Genomic DNA, 26,418 nt, shown 5'->3' on the forward strand with positions numbered 1-26,418 from the left:
ACAGGTGATATGGGAGAAATCATTGCAGATTTACCGATTCCACAAGGCACCTGGGACCGAGCTGATCCAACAGCCATCACAAGTTCTACATTCACATCTATCTCACCTCCACCCTCCCACCCTATAGCAGCATAAGCAACATCTCTGAGCTAAGTCTTGTGTTTTCAATTTACGGCAGAGTACAGCACGAACGACTACGTAATATGTTTGCATTTTAAAAGGTAAAAGTCTTATGTTTTTGTTTATTTTGTACTGCATTCATTTTATTTACATGTTTATTTCAATGTTAACATGCATTATATATACAGACATTATAGAACATGCATTATATTTGAAGTACAGACATATCCTGCAAATGGTCTCCAATTAAAAATGGAGGAAAATAAAACACTCACCATGGCTAGATCATTAGAAGATCCTATCTTACCAATAATTAAAAATTAAAAAGACAATTTATACATTTCTAAATCATTTTATCTCTCATTATAGTCCAAACATCCTGTTATTGTTCCTTCTGTCCTACCTGGGAACACTGAAACAGGAAGAGTGAATGAAAAACAAGGATTCCACAATGAGCTGAAACTCAAATCATATAAATTATACAAAACATCAAAATTGATATTAAAAAATTCATTTTGTCACTGTGGACAACTCACTTTGAGAGAAGACGGGACAAAGCGTCCGCCACAGGACCCAAAGAGTACTTATCAGGCGTAGGCACCCCATCCGGTCGGCCCAGGTGACTCATCAAAACGACGGCTTTGGCCCCTCGGTCTAGACAGTCTTGGATGCTGGGTAGAGCTGCCACGATCCTGAAAATACGCAACCACAGATGAGATTTTAATACTGAGGCCAAGTCTGACAAGCCTCATGAATCGAGATATATATATACTACAGTGACTACAATGATAAACCAAGAATAATGGGTAGATTTCATGTTTGCAAACACTATGAGGTGGGCAGAAGAATGAGCTGCAGAACATAAAGCTGCTCCTACCTTTGGTCATTGGTGATCTGCTTTCCTTTCATTGGTACGTTGAAATCCACTCTGTAGCAAAACCACAAAACCATAACCACCAATTATAAATAGATATCTGTACAAAGCTGATAACAAACTCAAGTGTTACAAGCATGTAACACTATAACACTGGAGCACTGGAGTGTAACACTGGAGTGAAATACGAAAATTTTCACAAATAAGCAAATTTTATAACTTAGTGTATTTATTCAAGCAAAGCATTAAACTTAACTTTTTCTACTGTTTGGACGATTATTTTGAGTGAAGAAAAAATTATTGAATGTGAAAAAAATATTAATATAACTACACTATTGTAGTTCCACCAATATATTACTTAGTTTCTGCAAGCAAAGATAATTTTTTGTTGGTGTTGTAAGTGAAGAGGATTTTTGTATTTTTTTCCTTCACACCGAGACCAAGCTGAAGTTTTTTTGTATATGCGGGTTTCAGAAGGTGGAACGGATCCCTCCCAGGTCTCGAAGTATCCACCGTCGTGTGTGTGTGTGTGTGTGTGTGTGTGTGTGTGTGTGTGTGTGTGTGTGTGTGTGTGTGTGTGTGTGTGTGTGTGTGTGTGTGTGTGTGTGTGTGTGTGTGTGTGTGTGTGTGTGTGTGTGTGTGTGTGTGGTATTTACATATGTGGGTTTCAGAATATGGAATAGAGTTTTCTCCAAGGGTGGGCTCAAAGTATCCACCTTCATTTGGTAAGGGGTCACGATTCATGGACCAAGCTGTGAAGTTTTCTATTTTCAAAGTTTTGTGCCGAGGGCTCTCTTCAGGATCGTTACTGAGCCCAGGATGGCTTCCAACTGTAGTTAGTTTGTAGTGATAGTCCCAGGGATGGTTATTAATATCTCTGAGGTTCTTCTTCATCATTCCCATGAGGTTCTTTGTCGTCACTGCTGCAACCTTGGCAGGATCTTTTCACTTCATCCTTGAGGTCTTGATATTTGGTCATTATCCTGATTTCTGCACCGTTAGTCCAAGATCACCGGTATTAACACCTCAATTAGTAATGCCTTTTTCTCTTTTTTTGCACCTCAGTATGATATGTGGTCACAATGCTTTGTTTTTGATATTCACGCCCGATGGGATCAGAAGATCGTACGTGAGCGGTACTTCAATGTTTTCAGTGATTGCTTTTGGTTCATTTGCCCACAAATTTTCTGGAATTGAAATATGTTTTTTTTGCAAATGTGCTAGTGGATTACTTTACAAACTCTGTTGTGTCGTTGTGTGTACAACTGCTCTGCCGTGTTTTTTTTGTGTGTGTTCGGTCATTAAGAATCACATATCAATTCTCTTTGCTAACCCCACCTCCACCGCTCACCTGTATTTTTTTTCCTCCTCTCCCCAACCCTTTTCTCTCACTCTGTCCCATCCTCGCTCCCACCTAACAATAAAATGCAGCACTCTCCTCCCACACCTGTCACTCTCTCTGCCTGTGTGTGTATGTGTGTGTGTGTGTCACTTTTTGTTGAGATGTCGCTCTCTCTGGATCTCTATCTCAATTTCTCTCTCTCCCACCCACTTTGACCCATCAGCGAAGCGACGGGTTGTATTTGCCAGTCATAGAATAATATAAATGGTACCTTGGAAAGCTAACAATCAATTTACTTGGAACGAGAATTCCTGTCTGTTTAACCATATAAGCGCCAGTTTTAAAAGCTCATCTTTCTGGGAGGAAAGAAGTGGGATTTGGAGCTTTAATGTTACGATTCAAATGGTGCCATTTTTATTCGACGACAGGAGGAACCATTTAGAGTTTCGAATAAAGGGTGATGGACATGGAAAGAGCACACAATAATATATAGTAATACTTCCTGAAGCAAGAGGAAATTTAAACAAAAAACAAACAAACAACAACCACAACAAATACGTGTTATAAAACATCTTTGTTCACCGTTTCAGTTCATTTTACATCCTCTGAGACTCACAGACATGCAATATGTTTGTGAAGTCCAACATATTGCTGTCTTCTGATTCAACCAGTCAACGAAGCAATGTGTAGGCACGGCTGGGGGTGTTCATTACCAATCAGCTTGTAGAGCGCTCACCAAGTGGCTTAAGCACTCAAGCAAGCACTCCATTGAAATGATTCATAAAGAATAGAATGCTTGGCAAGCAATAGCAAGCTTATTGTTAATGGAACACCCCCCTGGTTTTAAATACACAAAGCAACTTTTGCAGAAATTCTCATGTCCAAGATTTTAAAAAAAATACTTGTACAAAGTATTTCTAGAAACAAGGAGAAAAAGACAAAATGTCATAGCCCCTGAGTTTTAGTAATTTTGCTGTACGGAGGGGTTAGCACATATTTACAAGATTTATGCGTATGGGCAAGTGACTTGAGTGACATATGACATACAAGGAAATGTGACATTTGCCAAGTTTGAACAAAATCAGACCATGCACATCCGAGAAATGGTTGGGGACACTTTTAAGTCACAAAATAGCTGCCAGTCGACCACGTTGGATCTCATCTCGAAAAGCAATGACGTGCATATATCAGCCATCATTCATTATCTGCGTGCCAAGTTTGAACAAGATCGGTAAAATGCATGTCCGAGAAATGTTTGAGGACATGTTCCACGCCGTTTTTTTTTTTTTAAATAACGACAATGGCTGCCAGTCTACCAGTCAACCATCTTTGATGAGACCGCAAAATAATGTGAGAGGCACGTGTATACCATCATGTACTGTGTTTGTGCCGTTTTAACAAAATCAGAGCATTCATGTTCAGGAAATGGTTGGGGGGCACGTTTAAGTAACAAAATGGCCGCCAGTCTGCCATATTGGATCTGATGTTGAAAAAAAAAATGACATGCATATGGAAGTCATCATTCGTCATCCGTGTGCTAAGTTTGAACAAGATCGGTAAATGCATGTCCGAGAAATGGTTGAGGACGAGTTCAACATCAATTGGGTTTTTTTTTTACAACTAAAATGGCCGCCAGTCATCACATCGCAAAACAAAATGATGAGCATATGTACACCATCATGTGTTGCCTTTGTGCCAAATTTAAAATAAAATCGGTCCATACATGTCTGAGATATAGTGGTAGACGCACGTAGGCATACGAAAATAGAGACCAAATCCATAAGCCCCCGTTTCAGACCAAGTCCACAGGGGCTCATCATGCAACAGTTGTGCTATGACAACAAATTCCTGATTACACAGAGCTGGATCACATTGACATGCAAATAAGCAGAAGGCTGAGCATTACAATGGCCAGAATGCATGTACAAGCACATTTCATCATCATGCATGACATGCAACATGTGACGATGTGACCGTGTCCATCCTTACTCAGTAAGCCATCACAACGTTGTGCAGTCTTCATTTTAAAAAACAAAACAAAAAAAAAACATCCTATACAATGTGATGGCTCCTTTGGCAACTCCCTACATACAAGGTCATGCTTGATCCCATGGGTAAAAATAAATACAGCGGCATGCATGACACCTTCGCAGCCCATCGAGTACCATGAAACATATTTCTTCATAATTACATGCAGATTTACAATTCTTCAGATATCAAACATCGTGATTAATACCCCACTCACAACGGTAATCAATGGTAACTGTGTATAAAGCACTCTGTGTAACATAATGTATAACCCAATATGGATAACCAACCCCCACTCTACCAAGCTTGTTGCGACCACGTATTAGTGCAGTGCTGTTAAAAGAGCCACCTCTTATATGAATTGGAGCAAAATTTCACAACAGCCTGGAGATTTGTACACATGTTCATCACAATATGGAGAATTCATACAAGATGAGGTACTCATCGCCGTCGATATGGTATCTGGCCATCATCTTGAATTTCAAAATGGATGCCATGTAAATCTGTTATCCGTCATGTTTCAGCTTATAGTCAACACAGAAACATGATCTTGGTGTCCAATTTAACAATTTTTAGTGTCAATGAATCAATTTCTGCCACAGTCGATATCCTCAGATGGCGGACATATTTAATTTCAAGATGGTCGAGATACAAAATCATGTATTTTTTGATCACTTTTTTTCTATGTGACATATTTGTGCTTAAACCCATATTTTTGGGGTCAATTAATACAAGCATGTTATAACCTTGCTCGTGCAATTCCTCTTTCTGCCCTTTTCACCCTGTCATCTACCATAGGTCATCTTCCATCTGCTTGGAAATCAGCCAACATCACAGCATTACATAAAAATGTGCAAAACAGATCACCTTAACGACAGACCAATTAGCTCACTTCCAATCATCAGCAAGGTCATGGAATCCATCATCACAGTTGACATAAAATCATTCTTTTTCTCCAACATCATCATCTCAGATCATCAATTTGGATTCAGACCTGGTCACTCTACCTCAGACATGCTGCTTCTACTCTCCCAACAATGGATGGAGGTCCTCAATGCTCCTTGGAGACTGATGGTTATTTCCCCAACAGTTGGGGTGAAAATTAGGGATAAGGGGGAAGGAGCCATGCCCCCCCCTTCCTAAAGTGGTACGGTCATGGGAAGCCCAACTTAACTTAACGACATGGTCCTGATGTTTCATGAAGAGCTTGGTTTGCATCTGGCCGTCGGTTTCTGAGAAGTACCCACCATCTCAAGTGACCCCCCCATCCAAAATCATGATCTTTTCTACATCCATGAAACCACCCCCACCTCTCCCAAAATTTTGCTTATGTATCCATCCTGTCCCCTCCTTGCGTTCTCCCCTAACCCTCATCGTTACCTGCATCCTTTGTTTGTCCGTCTCCTTCTACTTTCTTCCTCCACTCTGCTATTGGCATTTCCCCTTTCTCCTGCTGTTCCCTTTGTCATGTTGTGTCCTGGTCGGTTCTGTGTGCTAGCTCTTGTCAAAAGCAAATGATAGCTATGTAGAATTTCAAGATGGCTGTCATACAAGCACATTTCAGGAACGTGATCTCAGTGTCTCTTGGAGTTGAAGAAGCCATATTTGGGTCATGTATGAATACCTACATATTAACGTGTCTGTATGTATTTACTTTTGTCACATTTTACAGTTATTTTCTCAGCCATAAGATTAATGTCAAATGCACAGACGGTGTTTATGATAAAGAATATCTCAATTTCATACAGAATGGACAAAAATGCTTACACATATTCATGTAATTAACATGGGGTTATTGCATTTTAAAATGTGCAGGGATGACAGACAGGAACAATTTTCTGACTACAACTGAACAGTTTGAATAAGGTTTTAAAGAGTAACTTACCATGATATGTAATATAAAATCAATTTTCACCTCCCACTTTTATAATCATCATCATCTCCCTCCTCTTCCTGACTTGCGTTATAAAATACGCATAGTACCACTTCCCTATTCCATGGAAAACCACATGTACAAATACCAGTCATTGTCACGCAATTCATACAGTTGAAACTATCATACTATCTGTACAATTCACGCGTCGCCACATGCTCCTGTTCAGCTACATAGCTCGATGCACTGTTGATTTGATGACTAACACTTACACTGACATTTACACCCCTTCTTGCAGCCGCAGTGCACCAGCTCATTGCAGGACATCGACGCCTCTGGTAGTCCAGTCCAGAATGGTTTCTATCCTGAATCGGTTGTGCTGCAACCTCAGACTCCAGGACTAGGCAGATGGAGATCTGGCACAAAACCTTGTTGACCACACGGAACCTATCTTTCCTTGTTGTGTCGGACACCAAATGATACACGAGAACTCTTTACTGTATTTAACAGTAGAAGCTCTGACAAGACAACTGCAAGATGCTCTTTTGCTGTGTTTACATGACCATGGCTTTCAATGTTTGGGCAGTCAAAAATCATTCAAACATGTGCATTGAGAGATGAGGGAACTGCATTGCTTCCACAGCCATGGTGAAGTGAGCCGGTAAACTAAAACTTTTGATCAATAATGTGTTTTCGTACAACCTGGGCTGCCCCGACTAATTTGATTGCATCTGTGTCCATATTGTCTGCGAGTGCATGTTAGATGGCACCTCCAATATCCTCAAAGATGAACAATACATCTCCACCTTGTTGCTCTGCTCTCAGATCTGGAATCTGACATAGTAATCTCTCTTTCAACTTAGTTGAATGCACTCTTGCCACTCACTGGGTGGTGTGGTTCTCGGTGTGCCACTCTGGTGGCATACATTTTTATGAGCTCGGACAGTTCAAAAACAAGAATAATGGCTTCATTCTGCAGAGTTTCTTCAATATAACCCACCGGCTCTCCAAATACCAAAGCATCTACTGAAGCGCCAATCTTTCCATTCCTTAGGTCAGTGTTGTGTTCTCAGGTGATTTCGCAATTTGATAATGCAGGACAAATGGTACCTTTCCTCAATATCAACCACATCACTTGCTGCTAATTTTGCTCGTAACTTAGTGTCTCCCACCTTCGTGGCATCTACGAGTATATAAGCAGTTTCAGCACTATGAAGACTTTCTTTCTCACCTGTTTGATCACAGAAAAAAAAAGTTTCATTGAACACTTCTGTGGTGCTGCATACATTTCCTAGGTGACATCTCATCTTGACAAGACAGGGATTATAACTTCAGTTTCCTCCTTTGGGCTCGTTTTTCAACTCTATGCAGTTTTGTGGGACAAAATACCAACCAGCATGACTTCTGCCAACCTGCATGGTTAGATTGGAATGCTTGGCTGATGTCTCAGCTATCTTTTGGCCTTGTTATGCCAACCTTTAACAATACTACGCCTAAGCTCCACTCGTGGCTCGCAGACTTCCTCTCCTGTCGCAGTCAACGTGTGGCCCTAAATGAAGTTCTTTCATCCCCTCTTCCTGTCCAGGCTGGAGTTCCTCAAGGCAGCTTTCTGGGCCCTGTTCTTTTTCTGTTTTTCATAAATGATCTCTCTGACTCTCTGGAAAATCCTCTATATCTCTTTGCTGATGAATCCACCCTCTGCCATACCATCTGTCATCCCTCAGACCGGCAAGCAGCAGCTTCTTCGCTCACTGCAGATCTGGGTAAAATCACAAACTGGTCCAACACTTAGAACATGTCTTTCAATCCGGACAAATCTCACACTCTCACTTTGTCTCTCTGAAAGGACCGTTTGGAACCCCCCCCCCATCCACTTTCTCAACAATCCTCTGAAAGAAGTCATTTCATTCAAGCTTCTGGGTCTCACTATCTGCCATGATCTTTCCTGAGAAAGCCACATTTCAAACCTGGCTTCCAAAGCCAGTCGCCGACTGGGAATCCTCCTTTGTGCAAAGTCCTTCCTTGGCCCACCTGAGCTCCTGACCATATACAAAGCTTTCGTCCGCAGCCTGATGAAGTACTGCTCTCCCCTGTGGGCTGGTGTTGCTGCCTCCCACCTTTCTCAGCTTCATGCAGTGGAAACCAAGGCATTTCAGATCAATGGCATCTCCCACGATGAGGTTGAGTCTTTGAGCCTCTCACTCTCTCACCACAGGCAGGTCGGTGGTCTTTCTGTCTTCAACAGTCTCCTCTCCTGCCTCGCCCCCCCCTACTCTGTCTGCGATTTGTCACCACCATATCTCTGCAGGGTGATCAAGGTCCACCAACAAACCTCTTCTGAAAAAACAACCAAAATCAGGAATCACTGCTCACCTTCACGCTTTCATTCCTCTTTTTTTCCCGCCTTTGGAATAAACTCCCACACTCTCTTCAATACCATTCTTCCCTCCAGGTCTTCAAAACAGCCGTTCACCACCACCTCTTAGCCCCCATCCCCATCCTCCATCCAAATCCTCAATCTTTTCTACCCCCGTTAATCCACCCCAAACCCACCTCCTTCAAATTCCCTGCTTTCCTTCCTGAAAGTCCCAGTAATATCCATCTTGTGTTTCCCATGTTCCCCACCCCATCCCTCTCCCTTCCACAGATCTCCTAATGTCTCTGTTCCCCACTGTTTTGTCCTTCCCACTCCCACCCCTTGTCTCCAGTCCCCCTTGCTGTGCGTTGTGTTTGAGCTCTCATACGATCCTCGACAAGGTATACAGAAATCAAAAAAAAGAAAAAGCTGTGGAACTGTTGCATATTATGAGTGAGAATTTCATATCTCGACGGCATATTCCTTCTTCCACCAGGATAGATGTCTCTCTTCCGTGTCTTCTTGGCAAAGTGCACACTGCACACACTTTCCATTCTGTTTGGACCACATCATTTGATGCCTCTGTTTGATTCGAGTCTGATACAGTCACGAACTGGTAATTTTTAGCCATACTGATTAAACTCCATCATCATTCACAATCATGCACCACCACAATCACCACCAATCAACTGAACCATTGGTTTACCTAAAGACAAAAGAACACAATCACCATTTCATAAAATGTTCAGACGTAAATGTGAAGTGGCCGAGGAAAACCAAAATATCAGAAAGTATGGTTTTTTTGTTCTTTTTTAAACAAGTTTTTGTCACATAGTAATTGTGTATCCCTCAATTCTGTACATCCATTGTCAACACATTACGTAAATAGAGGGGGTTTGCATGACAATTTTAATATGGGCATCATCTGGTGATGCTGGTCGTGGCAATAATGGATTCTTTGACCCAGAAATGTGGGTCTTGACACCATAATTATGTTTCTATGTCACATAAAAGGCAACTTATCAAGAATGTAGATCTTACATTTCAATATGACCATCATCTGAGGATACTGAATATGGCAGAAATGGATTCCTTGTCCCTGAAAATGTCAAATTAGACACAAAGATCACGTTTCAATTGTTGCGAAAATTATCTTTAGGGGTTAAAGAATCTTTAGTATTATGGTAGTTATCTCTTAAGTTTCTGTGTAGTTAAGCGTGTCATACTCGGTGTTAATAGACATGCGTTTGCATATGTAATAAATAGACGCACACCTTCCCTAATGTTTTTTCTAACCCCAGTTTTGTTACATGCATTGACCCCGCATCTGTCTTTCATCCCCCCACCCCTTTACGGATTGAACTCTTGGTGGTGCGAGCAAGCTTTAGCAACACTCCAGACTTGGTTGAAGCATATCACTTCAAAATGGGGCAAAGAATGGATCGCAGTGCTTTCACACCCCTCAGAAAAGCAACCAATCAGCTGAAGGATGCAAGAAAATCAAGAAGTGTGCATGCCCCATGCATAGGCAGCCAATCTGGCCAAGGCGTTTTCACCAATATGCAAACCGAGACGCTGGGAATGCGTGATTACACACCCTGAGCGCTGTAACAAAACATGTCTGGTTGGAGTATCGCTTGTTCCTGCTCATTCGCTGAATGATGCCTCGTCAGTCTGTTCGCTGCGCTAATCCCCGTGACTGCGCTGATCATCCTTGCTGTGACGGACCGCATTGCTGCATTGATCCTGTTCTGTGCCGTGCCATGTTGTTCGAAGTACAGACATGAAGGGAAACAATGCGGCAGTTTCATCTCAGTACACCGGGGGAGCTGGTGCAAACCTCACGACTATTGGTAGGTAGTGCCTGATGACTGAGTATCAATGTAAAACAAGAAGCGAATACTTCGATATCGTGTGGCTGGGGGCAGTAAAAGTCTAGGTTAAGAATGAAGACACAATTTTGCAGTTATAAAATTTAAATGTAGACACGGTTAATTAACATGTATGATGGGAAGAGTTGTGACGTTGGACAAATTTCTATTTATAGCCCTCAGATCAAAGGGACGTATGCGGCCATAAGTGTGACAGAAGACGTGACAGAAGACACAGGACAGAATAGCCAATTATATAACAGCGCAATGTCGCCGCGCTGTAATAACCACTTCTGTCATCAAAAAAAGAGGAAGAAATCACCTCCACAAGACGTTTTAAAAACACTTCTGGTGAAAACAATGAAGAACTAGAGGGGGAGCACTCGGTAGAGTGCAAAACCTCCGCCGCCAATACTGCTAGATCACTCAAGTGAACCTGATATCCTATTCATTCAATTTGACGTCAACAGTGCTCACAGAGTTATAGTTTGCAACTTTCCCTTTTACATACTCAATTCATTCGTCATAACTAGATTCCTTGAGACAGAAATTGATTTTACGTGGGTATATCCACCTGAAGTTCCAAAATCAGCCGCAATTATAATTTTGGCATGTTTTTTGTTGGAAATCACTTAAAACATGTAGAAATGCAAAAAAAAAAAAAAAATCAAATATTTTTTCAAAATGGCCACCATAGTGGCCATATTGGATCTTGGACCAAGTCCAAAATCTAATGGCATGACCCTTGGACCATACCTAATCCCCCCACCAATCCGTTTCGTCGAAATCCGTCGAGGAGTTTTTCTGTAATACTGTTCACAAACAAACAAACAAACAGAAAGGGGTGAAAACAGTAACCTCCGATCTTCGATGGCGGAGGTTAACGAGAGTTACACTGCTGCGCGTCAACAACTAACGGAACAGGAAGATTATCACTTCCTGCTCAGAAAATCAACTTCCGGCGTCACACAGAAAATGATTCAGCACAAAAAACGTCGCTCTTCCGCATTAACCCCGCCCACAATTCACCCGGCAATCTCCACCCACATCACACCCAACAATAAGTGTGACAGAAGACACAGGACAGAATAGCCAATTATATAACAGCGCGATGTTGCCGCGCTGTAAAAAAAAAAGAAAAGAGTGCACTGGGGGGCGGGGCAGCTCATGCAACCTCAATTGAGGGATTTTGACTACAAGCTGAAACATGACGTTCGGAATAACAGACTTACACGGCAGGTCAGGTCAGGTATGGGAGCATGTGCCAGAACAGCGCATCGCTGCGTCCACTTTCCGCCGGTACTCCAGGGGCCTCCGTCTGGCCATCCCCCAGGCAGATGCCAGGCCCATCCCCATCTCCTTGAGATGCTGGTCAACCTGCTGCAACCACGAGGCACGTGATCGGCCCACTGGCCTCCTCCACTCATGAGACTCCCTCGCTGAGAGAATCTGATGAGCAGGATCAGCATCAGGAAAACGAGCCACATGTCCATACAGCCGCAACTGACGCTCACGGACTATGCAGGTAATTAGACAGGTGATCATCCTCTCTTAGGGATAGGACATTCCAGCACCCACCCGAAGGGACTGCCTCAGGTTAACCCAAGGAGACCGCCGTCTGGTGCACGACACCTCAGCACCAGTCCGACACACTCTCCCGCAATCTGACCCAGGGATGTTACCCCGTGGTTTGCCTCCTATCATCAAAGATTGGGGGTCCCGAAGGCTTTGCCCCAATCCCGTCATCCGGTGAGCTGCCCTGTGAAGGGAAGCTGCACAGGAGGTAGTCCCACGGAGTGGGTTTTCAGATTTTTTTTGCGTTTTTGTGTTTTGCGGAATGAAGGGTTTTACGGTGGCCGGATTGCAAATCCTGCCACCAACCTCCTAATAAAAAAGTAACCCAACTGCAGGAGGACGTCCGCAGACACAGTTGGGCACTCGATATGGATGGCCGTTGGCTCACAAGGAGCTCCTCTGCCCTTTGACAGGTTTTGTTTTTAATCCTGCTGAGTGTCCATATCCAAACACGCTCCTCACCAGAAAACCTGGTGGGGGAGACGGTTTAGTCACCGACAACCCAACCATAGAACAGGTTAGTACAGGTTTACATGGTACCTGTAGCAGGTCACAGATCTAACCTGACCTGACAGTGACCTGACCTGACCTTACATGGCTGCCAGTTTGAAATTCAAGATGGCGGCCAGTTTGAAATTCAAGATGGCGACCAGTTTGAAATTCAAGATGGCGGCCAGTTTGAAATTCAAGATGGCGGCCAGTTTGAAATTCAAGATGGCGGCCAGATACCGTGTCGAAAATGATGGATACTTCGTCTTACATGAATCCCATATCTTAAAGAAGATGAATGCAAATTTCAATGCTTTTTGTCAAATGTCAAATGTTGCATCGTCATATCCCTGAGTCGCTGTAATATATATATATATATATATATATATATACACAGCATAAAGAAAACATTATGTATGAATCCCCTTGGATATCAAAGTCCAGGTGACGTCATATTAATTAAAATTAAATAATCGATATCACTGGTCTATCACATGACGTCACATGTCGACAGGAAGTCAATGACAACTGCAGAGGAATAATTTATGAAACATAAAGTATTTAATAACTCTCGGATAGTTCCGTTATGAAAAAATATAACTTGCTCTTTATTTATTTTAATTCCATTCTCGAGCACATTAAATAATTACCAACAGTTCGTTATGGCGATACTATATGAAGGTCACGAGAGTTCGCAATGAGGTAAATGTCAACATACAAGACTTTAACTTGTGATTAAAAACCCACCTCATTAAAACCCGCTTTCCTTTCACGTCCACCTTATCCAAGGTGAGTTTATTGAGAGACATGTTGGACACGATGGACGTCCACTATTCGATAGAAACGTGTCCACTTAACACAGGGAGGGAAATGAAGGGTTAAATTTTAAACTCTGCGGAATACAGAGGTCAATATTGTTCCTCAATGATGAATTAACCTCGACAAACTCCCACACACTGCAGCACGTCCGCCCTTCACGTCACGCGTCACACGTAGTACGTAATACGTAATACGTAGTACGTAGTACGTAATACGTCATACGTCATACGTCGTACGTCATACGTCGTGCGTGATACGTCATACGTCGACGTTATAGTCATCAAGTCAACAGCCTCATAAAAGCGTGAGAAAACCAATTTTTCATGTTTCCAGTGGTTTTAAAAGATTTATGCCCTCAACTACGAGCTCTGTCGTGAATGTAATTAAATATCTACATTAAAACATCTTACATTGAAGAAAAATAATTGGGTGTGTGTGTGTGTGTGTGTGTGTGTGTGTGTGTGTGTGTGTGTGTGTGTGTGTGTGTGTGTGTGTGTGTGTGTGTGTGTGTGTGTGTGTGTGTGTGTAAAAAAAAACACAGCGCCTAATAATATTGTCGCCTTCACACTGCCTTGTACGTTTACCAAAGAAAATATGAGATGCTTTGCAAATTTCTTAGAATCAAGAGTTTAATTAAAGCTGTAAACAGAAAGATGAACGCCTAATTGACGTCAACAAAAAGGTTCTTGACGCACATTGTTATTAAAATCGGTCGTTTAGTCATTCGTATTCCCACAACAGGAGGCCCATCAAAGCCTGTGCTGTTATCGGCAACTGGTGGGGGTTTTGTTTGGTTAATTAATTAATTTATTTATCGGATAAGGGGCCACCTTGGACATGCTGCTTCCACTCACCTAACAATGGATGGAGACCCTCAATGTCAAGCATGAGATCAGGACCTGAGACCTGATGGACCTCATCTCTCAATTGACCTGATGATGGATAGAGACATGATCACCCAAAATCCTGAGATCAGGATCTCTCTGGACGTATCTCGTGCTTTCGATACAGTCTGACATCCCTGCCTTACTCTCCAAACTGTCTGCTTTTGACATCCAAGGCCAACTCCACAACATGGCTTCCTGACTTCATCTACTCTTGTTGCCAACATGTGGCACTCAATGCAATCCTTTCATCTCCTCTCCCTGTCAAGGTTGGAGTGCCCCCAAGCCAGTGTTCTGTGCCTCGTTCTATTCCTGATCTTCATCAATGATCTCTCTGACTCTTGAAAATCCTCTTTATCTATTTCCTGATGACTCCCCCCCACGCCCCTAACTCTATTGTGACATCCCTCATCCTTCAGAAATGGAGGCTGCATCCTCTTCCCTCTCTTCAAACCTTGAAAAAAAACCCACAAGATGGTCAAACACTTGGAGTATGTCCTTCAATCCTGAAATTTGTCACACTCTCACCGTCTCTCTCTGAAAGGACCATCTGGCAAACCGTCCAATCCGCTTTCTTAACAATCCTCTTGAGAAGATTCAGTCATTCAAACTCCTGGGTCTCACTATCAGCCATGATCTCTCTTGGGGAAACCATGTTTCAAAGTTGGTCTCCAAAGCCAGCCGCCGACTGGGCATCCTCCATCGTACAAAGTCCGACCTTGACGCACATGAGCCTCTATCTACCGACAAGGCCTTCATCCGCAGCTTGATGGAGTACTGTTCTCGTGGTCTCCCCTTTGGACCTTGCCTTAAATCATGAGCTTCTTGATGCCATGTAATGCAAGGCCCTCAAAATCATTGTGACGAAGCTGAGTGTCTTGGCCTGTTGCTTTTGCATTGCATGCAGGTCGGTGGCCTCTCCGTATTCTTCCACCTCCTTTTTCGTCTTGCACACTCTGCCCTCTCTTGGCTCTCCACTTCCAGGTTTCTGCCGGTCGCATGTGGTCCGCCAGTAGGCAGTAACCCTCTTGTTAAAACTCCCAAAATCCAGGCTCACTGCTCACCTACACTCACTTGTTCCTCTATTTTTCTTGCTTGTGGAACCAACTTCCCCAGTCTATTCAGTCCCATTCTTCCCTCCAGACATTCAAGACAGCTGGTCATCTCCCATCCATACTCATGATCTTCCTTTTTTCTCGTTTATTGTGATTTTCCACCCTTCTCCCTCACCTCTCTTTGTTTGTTAGTTGTCGGTTGGCTTCTTTCTTTACCGTTTCATCCCCACTTTACCCCCTTCCTCTTCTTGCTTTGTCTCATTCAGCTGATGTGCAGATTGTTTACCCACATGTGTCCTTCCCCAGCCCCTCGATCTCACTCTCACTTTTATTCTGCTGTTGGTGTTTTCCCCTTTCCATTCTGCTTTAGCTCTTCCATGAGCCTCGATCATGTATGTCTATTTTTTTGAAATAGTGATTTTTTTTTATCCCACCCCCACAAAAAGCGGAGTCCCGATTCCAGGACCACCTCCTCCCCCATCAACCCCCTTCTGTATCTTTTGGTTGAGGTGCGTTCATCATTTGTTTCGTTATGATTAATTATTGAACCACAATTTGGCAAATCACCAGGATGGGGCTAAACCACCAAACCGATATATATATATATATATATATATATATATATATATATATATATATATATATATATATATATATATATATATATATATATATATATATATATATATATATATATCAAAAAGATATGGACAGATTCTGGTGAAATTTTGTGGACGGGTTGGTTGTGTGCCGAAGACGAATTGATTCGATTTCGGTGAAGATCCGAATCCGGAAACAAGAATTATTTAATTTTTAAAGTGATTCTTCACCATTGAGAGATATGACGCCAAAATCGATATAGTACTGTATAGTATGACATTTCCAAAAATATGTTTGGCCCAATATATGTTCTCGTGGATCAGGCATTGTGTGATAGAGGTATGCGCTCCACTGAGTCCCCTTCTAGTTAACCTCCGCCATCGAAGATGAACGGAGGTTAGTTTTCACTTGTCTGTTTGTTTGTTTGTTTGTTTGTTACTTGACGAAATCTACGATTTTGTCAAGTATGTTGGTCGGTTCAGTTTGTGAGTTTGTTTGTTTGTTTGTGTGTACGTCTCGCTCTACAGGTCGCATTTCGAGTCGGAATGTCATGGAACTTCACCAATGGACTTATTGGCCACCAGAATAGAACCCTATAACTTTTGGCATGTCAAGGTCAAAGGTCAAGGTCAGGAAAAATTCCTGAAAATCGCGAAAATCCGTATCTTTTAGCATGGGCCGATTTTCAAAAATTCATGTCTCCGCCAAATCTTAACGGATTCCTTTCACATTTAAAACACGGACGGAGGAGGGGAGTATCTTTGACTGGATGAATTTCGTCAAGTCCTGGCCCGATGGGCCATTTTTATTTCTTTGTTTGTTTGTTTGTGAACAGTATTACGGAAAAACTCCTCGACGGATTTCGACGAAACTTGGTGGGGGGGGTGAGGTATGGTCCAAGGATCGTGCCACTCGATTTTGGAAAGTCCAATATGGCCGCTATGGCGGCCATTTTGAAAAAAAAATTTGAATTTTTGTTTTTGCATTTTTTCATGTTTTTAAGTGATTTCCAACCAAAAAAAAATAAATAAATTTGTCAGAGAAAAAAAAAAAATTGTAACTTTTTTCAAAAAAAATTCGATTTTATTTGAAAAATATTTTAATTTTTTTTTCCATTTCTTCATGTTTTAAGTGATTTCCAACCCCGCCCCCCCCTAAAAAAAAATTGTTAAAGAAAAAAAAGCCAGAAATTTTGCACCTTTTTTTTCAAAAAAATTTCGATTTTTTTTTGCCATTTCTACATGCGCGTCGATCTATTTTAGTTTATTCAATCGTGGTTCATTCGAGTCTGATCCGTTTTGACCTACAATGAATGGGATATCAAGTTCACTTTAGTGACCCATCAGTTATTGGCGGCGGAGGTTTTGCACCCTACCGAGTGCTCCCCCTCGAGTTTTCTCTGCTTTACGAGTGTTCACAAACGTTGATATTTAATCACACGGACACCTCGCAAAGTACCAATTACCTCTATTACCAATCAGCTTGCTGGTGCTTCACAACCAAGCCAGCCGTTCCTTATCACCCTTTTCGTTGGAGTGCTTAAGCCACTTGGCGAGCGCTCTTACACGCTGATTGGTCACGGCACCCACGTGGGTGGTGCGAAGAGAACGTCAGAATTATTATATATATTAAATAATTTGGAGGTTTAGTTTGATATATCTCCTTTTTATCCTCAACAGTATCTTACTTTTTATTTTAATCTTGGATGAGACCCACGTCATTGGTGAAGAAGGAAGTGTGTTGGAACAACAGCAAACCCGGAAGTGAGTGAAGTGATCGTAAGTGGAATGATTGAATGTTTGTTATATATGTTGATGGCGACGGAGGTGGATTATTGAACTCATTCGTGTTTTCGGAACAAGTTGAACAAACCGGGTTATTTCCCTAATTTGTTTTCTTTCCTTGATCTGTTCCTCGCTTAAAAGACTCGTTTTGAAAGGAATTATATATATATATATATATATATATATATATATATATATATATATATATATATATATATGCATATGTATGTATATATATATATATATATGCATATGTATGTATATATATATATATATGCATATGTATGTATATATATATATATATGCATATGTATGTATATATATATATATATATGCATATGTATGTATATATATATATATATATGCATATGTATATATATATATATATATATGCATATGTATGTATATATATATATATATATATATATGTATGTATATATATATATATATATATATACATATCTATGTATATATATATATATATATGCATATGTATGTATATATATATATATATATATATATATATATATATATATATATATATATATATATATATATATGCATATGTATGTATATATGTTGTTAGCCTTATTGGTTCACGAGTCGGTAAGTGACCACTATATTCGTTATTGGTGTGTCTGTCTGTCTGTCTGTCTGTCTGTCTGTCTGTCTGTCTGTCTGTCTGTCTGTCCCGAGCATAGCTCCGTAGTCAGCCTGCCAAGACCCTAGAATATGCTTTAAAAAAAGTTTTGATCGCTTGTTGATTTTTGGCCAATGGGTTCAAATGTAAGACCATTCCATGGGGTCTCAGAATCATCTGCTGGCCAACCCGATTTTTGACCTTCAAGGTCAAATTTTCGAGGTCAAAGGTCAGATGGGTGCAAAAAAAAAAATTCCCCCAAAAAATGTCCAGAATAATGTGTTCTATCATTTAAAAGCCTTAAAGAACCAAAAAAAACAACAGTAATTTCAGTATTTTACCATTTATTGACTAAATTTATCGGAAGACATGAAGAAATCAACCAAAAACGTCAAATATCTCCATAATGGTTGAAATGACAGAAAACGCATGAAAAGTCTTTACAAACCAGTTTCAAATACAGTGTAGACCGCTTATAAGAATCACTTCGGGCTGGCCTGGTTTGATTCTTATAGGCGATCGAGGCGTACGCCGGTCAGAAATCAAAATGCCTATGGTTGGGATTGCTGATAATGTGTGAATGATAATGAAACATTTTGTGGACATTTGGGGTGTCTGGGTGCTTTGGGGGGTCCTGAAGAGTTGTGGAGTACCTTCAAGACCACCGTCCTTGATGTTGCCGGTGGATGTCTTCAAACTCACCGCAGGGCAAAGAAGAATTTTGTCTCTCAAGGGACACTGGATACCATTGACCAGAGTCGCAGGGCCAGGCTGAATGGCAGAGCTGAGCAGTTCAGGGAGCGGAGGCGTAAAACTGTACGTGCACTGAGGGTGGACAAGGAGGCCTATGTGTGAGGGGGTAGAGCATCACCTGTGGACAGGTGATTCTCGTCCCGCTTACAGGGGAATTCGTGCATTGCATTCATCCAAGCCCATCCCTCGGAGCACTGCAGTGAGAGCAGAGAGTGGTAGGCTCTTGACAGAGGAGTCTGAAATGAAGGCCCGCTGGGCCGGTTACTTTGAGCGGTTGTACCAGGCTGATCCCCCAGGTGTCGAGTTGGACGTCAAGGGTGTTACAATTCCTGTTGCTGACCCTCCAATCAACTGTGGTCCACCTTCGCTTGTGGAAACACGGGCTGCAGTGAACCGGTTGAAATGGGGTAAAGCTCCAGGGATCTGTGGCGTCCATGCTGAACTTCTCAAGGCTGGTGGAAATGCTGCACTCGTGTCGTTGCATGCAGTTCTGTGCTCTGCCTGGAACACAGGCATCAACCTAACTGATTGGAAGAGGGGCCTTGTTGTCCCTCTCTGGAAAGGGAAGGGTGATCGCCAAGACTGCAACAACTACCGAGGGGTGACGCTGCTCTCAGTGCCGGGCAAGGTCTTTGCTCGGATAATTCTCGATAGGGTTCGCCACCATCTGCTTGAGCACCAGCGTCCAGAGCAGTCAGGCTTTACACCAAAGAGGTCAACGATTGACCGTATCCTTGCTCTTTGTGTCCTCACCGAACGCAGACGAGAGTTTCGGCAGGGGCTGCTTGCAGCCTATGTTGATCTCTGTAAAGCGTTCGATTCAGTGAATCGGGATGCCCTCTGGAGGATTCTTGGTCTTCGTGGGGTGCCACCAAAACTGATCGATCTGATGTCTGAACTCTACTCTGGTACTGAGAGTGCTGTGAAGTGTGGTGGTACCATCTCTGACTTATTTCCAGTTGTTACTGGAGTTCGTCAGGGGTGTGTACTTGCCCCAACACTTTTCAGCACTTGTATGGACTGAATTTTCAGGAAGATGTCAGAAAGATCAAGCTGCGGTACATCGTTTGGGAATGTCAAGATCTCGGACCTTGATTTCACAGATGATGCAGTCATCTTTGCGGAGACTTTAGACATCCTTTTGGGGGCCCTCGAGGTGCTGAATGAGGAGTCGGAGCCGTTGGGATTACGGGTTTCTTGGGTCAAAACTAAGATCCAGGCTTTCAATGACATCTTGGATGTTGCTGTCCTGTCTGTGTCTGTTTGTGGTGAGGATGTTGAGGTCGTGGAGAAATTCACTTACCTTGGCAGTGATATTCATGTTTCTGCTGGTTGTGAGTCAGAGGTCAATAGACATCTGGGTCGGGCCTGGGGAGTCATGGATTCACTGGATCATGGGGTGTGGCGCTGCCGGTACCTGTGCGGGAGGACGAAAGTCCGAGTCTTCAGGTCCTTGGTGCTTTCAGTCTTGCTCTATGGATGCGAGACTTGGACTCTGACCAAGGATCTGAGACGTAGACTTAATTCTTTTGGCACCAGGTCTCTTCGGAGAATCCTTGGCTATCGCTGGTCAGATTGTCTCCAACGAGCGGTTGCTGAGAGAGACTCGGATGAGATTTGTTACCTGCATGGTCCATGAGCGTCAGTTGCGGCTGTATGGACATGTGGCTCGTTTTCCTGACGCTGATACTGCTCACCAGATTCTCTCAGCGAGGGAGTCTCGTGAGTGGAGGAGGCCAGTGGGCCGACCACGTACCTTGTGGTTGCAGCAGGTTGACCAGCATCTCAAGGAGATGGGGATGGGCCTGGCATCTGCCTGGGGGAAGGCCAGACGGAGGCCTCTGGAGTACCAGCGGAAAGTGGACGCAGCGACGCGCTGTTCTGGCACATGCGAGCCCCATACCTGATCTGACCTGAAGATGAAACCCTACATATTGGGTAAAAGGGCTAAGCCTCATTTTGCTCTGGGCCCCTACCCTTCCCTCCTTGACTGCACCGTTGCTGTCTTTTACTGCTGGCCGGTCACTTTGCTGAAGGCAACACAATTCCTGACCTGCTCAAGCAACTGCTTGTTTCGCCTTCCGATTTTACCTAACGCACAGAAAAGTAAGCAGAAAATTCCAATTCTGACCTTCTTTTCTTCTGGAAGGGCGTCGTAAGCCGCCAGCAGTTGCTTTTTGTCAAAGATGGACATTGCTTTTGGCTTCTTACCCGTCGAGGACATAATTTTTAGCGATAAACCGAACCTAACACACTTTTATACATGAGAAAATGACTGTGGATTTTCCAGAAAGTGATAGTTTCGTTTGATGAACCAAAAGATGAGAAGTTCTCCCAAAAATGCAATGCTGTCAGTCCTCACTGAAGGAATGGAACTTGCAGAAGAGATTCCAATTTCTCAGGCAAGAACGTGCTACCTTATCGATGGTCATGTCCTGGTCCTAGCATTGGGTGAGCCACCTAACTGCCAGACATTTGATGAGTATGGTAAAGTGTACACGAAATCGGTATTCAGGCATTTCTCTGAAATTACATCCCGGATAGACGTAGTATTTGATCGTTATCAGACAACTTCAATAAAGTCTGGTACTCGAGAAAAGCGTGCAGGAAAAAAATCAAACCGATTCGGAAGGTTATCAACCGTGGGGATTTAATATTTCCAAAGCAACGGAACAGCTTCATAGCTTCGACAAAAAACAAAGAGGACCTTGCTAACTTTCTGAGTCAAAAGCTTGTTGAACATGGAAAGGCTGACCAGGAGGTTGTTGTGGGAGTTATTGAAGAAGGGGCACTTTCTTCAGTCCGTGGCCAGGTTGTAAACCTTAAAGCAAATCACGAGGAAGCGGACACACATCTCATTTTGCACGCACTGGAGGCAATAAGCTGTGGATATGATAGGATTGTTTTACAATGCAGGGATACAGACGTCCTCCTCCTGCCCCTTTTTCTTTCCTTGGAGACCAGTCAGCAGATGTGTGGAAGAAGAGTGGAACAAGCAAATCAACCAAACTGTACCACATAAATGCTACAGCACAGACCTTTTCTTGAAATGTGATAAGCAATGTCCTAGGTTTCCATTCCCTGACTGGATGCGACACGGTGTCATCATTTGCAGGCAACGGAAAGAAGACATGTTGGCAGGTGTACGTACAGCATCCAGAACTTCTGTATGGTGTTGGGCGAGATGGAGCGATTGCTGATATTGAACAGTTTGTGTGTCGTGTCTACAAAACTCCAAGTTTTACCAAAGGATGTGACACTGCCAGGCTTGAAGTATTTCAGAAAGGCAAAAAAGCACTGGAAATGCTCCCACCAACAACAGCTGCATTGGACCTTCACTTGAAAAGGGCTAATTTCCAAACAAAGGTGTGGCTTCAAGCAGACAAGACTGAGATGGAACTTCCCACGCCAGCATCTACTGGGGCATGGAAGGAAAATGATGATGGCCAGTTACAGGTGGTGTGGATAAGAAAACCCTCCGTACCTCAGAGTTGTCAAGCATTGATATCTTGCGGGTGTAAAACACAGTAAGTGCCGTACATCTGCGTGTGGGTGCAATGGGTCAAAACAGGGATGCATGCCCGTTTGTGCATGCTATGAAAATGGATGTCTAAATCCACATTCAATATAGCTCTAATCTTCAATGTCATAATATGTGGTTACATAAGCCAGTTTTCAGGTTTTTAATAATTCTTAATCTCATTTAAAGCTGATGCGTTACCTTAAAATGCTTCGGTAGCTTAGGCCTACCTTTGAAATTTCTCCAAATGAATACAGCCAAAACACAATTTATTCTCGTTTTTGAACATTTCTTATTAGAATTACTTACCGTGGTATACCAAGAGTTACCATGGTGAGTGAAGTACAGCACTAGTACTGGAATGAAATGGTATCTTTTTGCACGATGGAATGTCCGTCAATATTTCAAGGTCAGATGCAAGTAGCCGGAATCTGAAAATATACTCAAATAATGCAAAATGGGTGTATGTTGATGATCAAGGAGTTTACCAACCAGAATCAGGGTATTTGAAACTGGTTTGTCAAGACTTTTCATGCGTTTTCTGTCATTTCAACCATTATGGAGATATTCGATGTTTTTGGTTCAGATTTCTTCATGTTTTCCTATAAATTTAGTCAATAAATGGTGAAATACTGAAATTACTGTTGTGTTTTTTTGGTTCTTTATGGCTTTTAAATGAAAGAACACATTATTCTGGACATTTTTGGGGGAAAAAATATTTTTGCACCCATCTGACCCTTGACCTTGAAGGTCAAAAACCGGGTTGGCCACCGGATGATTCTGAGACCCCATGGAATGGTCTTACATTTGAACACATTGGCCAAAAATCAACAAGCGATGCCATCAGTACTGTTTTCAAGGGTCTTTGCAGGCTGAATACAGTGGGTTTTGTCCAATCCTGATAAAATTTTGGTGGGAGGTTTATATCATGATCTAGTTGTGTTTTCTTGAGAATGGGCGTGGCTCCGCCCATTATGGGCGGAGCCACGCCCAAAAAACATGTGTTTTTAGGGGGTAGCCAATTTCAATTTACATCTTCTCCGAGGGGGGTTGTCGAATCTGGCAGGGGTTTTAGTATTTGGTTAGCCCAATGGCACCTGCATATCCCCACGGAGCTCGATTTTTCATTTTCGTCCCAAGGTCAAGGTCACAAGGTCACGAACTTAGAAAATTGTGAATTTTGACTTGAAAATCCATCTTCTCCGAGTAGACGGCCAGCCAACCTAACCTATTGTGGCACCCTGCAGGCATTTCATGTTAAAAACTGGCATGGGATGCCAAAAGGAAGAAAATATCTCAGTTGTTCAGAATTTGCCCCATACCAAGCACAACCAAATCGATTTTCTCAAAAAAATCACGAAATAGAAGCGTCCCTCGCGCGCGCCGTGGCCACGCCCACGGTGCTCCACTCAGTCCACTAATCGCTCTTGCGGAGGAAGTAGCCAGTGTGTGCAACATGGCGCTGAACAGTTGAGCTTTCAACACGTCTTTTACGTTGTTTTGCTTTCATTTTGTGTGAAATCTACAACAATTGTATTGTTAAATTTAGGGCAATGGATGAAATGAAAGCTATAGGAATGATAGGTTCGCAAAAACGCAAAAAAGAGCCAGAACTCACATCGACATGTCTGTTCTGTTTGAAATCAAAAAAGTGCAAGGAAGTAACACACCAAGCATCGGACGACGGTAAGAATAAGGTGATCACGGTCCTCGCTGAACGCAATCACCTCGGAGAGGAATCTGATAGATTGAAGAGGCTGAACGGTATTTCAATACGGGAATCGCCGTTGATGTGGCACAGCTCGTGTTACTGTGATTTCACGGCTGAAAGTCGATTGAAGCATCTCAAATCAAAACGACTGTGCGAAGGAGCTGCAACTGGCGGTGGCGGGGACAGCATGGATTTGGAGGCACGGTCATCGCGTGGAAAACATTAAAAAGGAGACCGGGTAGAATGTCTATTTTGCCAAGACGAAAGGAAAGGAAAACCGGGCAAGAAAGTTTGCAAGAGTCAAACCGAATTGCATGATATCCGGACAATGCATTTATCCTGTAAGATACTGGAACTTTCTAACGTAGACACGGCGCTGTGGATTCGTCTGGCAGGCACAGTAGATCTGATTGCTGCTGAAGGCAAATATCATCTCTCATGCTTGATCAAATTTGAGAGAGAAGCAGGGAAACAAAGACTGGATGTTGGACAAGGTGAAGATAAGGAGCTGACGACCCTATGTAACATTCTGAATGACGGGCTTTCACGTGGATATGTATACAATATGGGGGAGGTTTGGAAGCGATTTCAGGATTTATGTGAAGCGAAAGGACAGCAAATACCTAGGAAGCTATTTGTCACGAAGGAAAACCTTCACTGACGCGGTGTCTAAGACTCAGGAGTAGAGCTGGCTTCATTTGACCCCTCAATCGTACAGCCTCGTTGCTCTTGTATCCCAGTGAAAGGAATGAATGTGTCATTTCAACATCTCTGTCAGGAATGCACAGGGATGAAGACTCAGAAGATTCTGATGATGGTAATGACTTTTCGATCATGGCCAGCAATCCACTGCAGGAAATAGTACATTCTGCTCTCCAATTGCGCAACGATCTCAATAGCCGCCCTGGTCACGAATTAGGATGGCGAGGAATCGACCAAGACCATGTGAATGAGATCATCCCCCAATCGTTGCACATATTTCTCGGAGTCCTTTTCGCTGATGCGATCAAGGATAATACTGAAGCTGCTGATACATGTGCAGAGCTCGACCGCTTAGTCTGTGATATCGCACAGGACACCATCTTTCGCCTTTCCCAGGGGCGCAAGCTGACACCCAAACACATTGGATTAGGGATGACAGTACATCAAATGACGCGATCCGAGGCCTTGGTGGATCTATTGCATGCAAGTGGTCACTGTATCAGCATCGACACAATCCAGCGCATTGACACGTCCATCGCAAATGATATTCTCGACAGGGCCGACACAAACGACGGAGTCTTTATCCCCAAGGTAATCCGCCCATTCGAGACCTCAGGGCTGGTCCTCAGTTCATGTGACAATATTGACGTACTTGAGGAAACAATTGACGGCAACAACACAACACATTATACACAGATGGCAGTGTGGCAGCGAGATGACGGAACTGTTTATCACAGAGATGAACCTCGGCATATCGGTCGTACTAAAGCTCTCAGCCAGGAACGAATCGGCAAGATGCACATCTTAGAATACGCGAAACCTCGTTCTGGTATTCGTCCGTCCCCCACTTTTTCTGATGGTGCCTCCATCAACGTAGAGTCGTGGTTCCAAGAGTCTGGCAATGCAAATAACAGCAAGTCCAACGACTTGGCATGGACATTATCAAGAATATTACATGGTGGTGAGTCACAATCTGTGCCACCATGGGCGACATTTAACAGTCTGGCGACGAACGGGACCCCACCTATCACCAATGTAGGTATGCTCCCAATTCTGAAGGCACCGGCAGACCATGATGACACAATGACAACTGTGATGACCAAGTTCATGAATATCAGTGAAAAGGTGGGACAGACACACACTGTCATTTTTGCTGACCAACCTCTCTACAGTCGGATGAAAGAACTCGTATGGAACGATCCCGCCAAATATAGCAATGTTATATGCCTCCTTGGTCACCTCCACATTCTCTTCAATTACCTCAAAGCTAATGGACAGCATTACGAGAGCGCAGGGCTGGAGGATATCTGGATCAAGGCGGGATTATTCGCTCCTAATACGATACCAAGCGTACTTCGTGGAAAATCATACTACCGAGGAGTATATGGACATATTTGTACGTACAAGCATTGTGTCGCATCC

The 26,418-nt window shown here is 42.9% G+C and overlaps 2 protein-coding genes across 6 annotated transcripts in view; one reads left to right on the forward strand and one right to left on the reverse strand.

The window, feature by feature from the left end:
• Nucleotides 1-13,535, reverse strand: part of LOC147011138 (phosphoglycerate kinase-like) — a 30,081-nt gene extending 16,546 nt beyond the window's left edge. Inside the window, exons 1-3 of the mRNA XM_085860280.1 lie at nucleotides 13,276-13,535; nucleotides 998-1,048; nucleotides 657-812 (exon numbers count right to left, since the gene is read on the reverse strand). Coding sequence (XP_085716406.1) covers nucleotides 657-812; nucleotides 998-1,048; nucleotides 13,276-13,337 — 269 coding nt within the window. The 5' untranslated portion in view covers nucleotides 13,338-13,535. The remainder of the gene's footprint in view (nucleotides 1-656; nucleotides 813-997; nucleotides 1,049-13,275) is intronic.
• Nucleotides 13,536-13,632: 97 nt separating this feature from the next.
• C1GALT1C1 (C1GALT1 specific chaperone 1) overlaps nucleotides 13,633-26,418 on the forward strand; it is a 37,648-nt gene continuing 24,862 nt past the window's right edge. The window contains exon 1 of one of the 5 annotated variants that reach the window (XM_085860406.1): nucleotides 13,633-13,651. The gene's annotated coding sequence lies outside the window, so the exon portion shown is untranslated. Of the gene's footprint in view, nucleotides 13,652-17,574; nucleotides 17,665-17,742; nucleotides 17,762-22,571; nucleotides 22,591-26,418 lie in introns of those variants that run through there. The other 4 variants (XM_085860407.1, XM_085860405.1, XM_085860404.1 and 1 more) reach the window with 4 other exon arrangements.

This window comes from Eptatretus burgeri, chromosome 16 (genome assembly GCF_056783735.1).
Source record: "Eptatretus burgeri isolate ZD-2024b chromosome 16, Ebu_testis_v1, whole genome shotgun sequence".
NCBI lineage: Eukaryota > Metazoa > Chordata > Myxini > Myxiniformes > Myxinidae > Eptatretus > Eptatretus burgeri.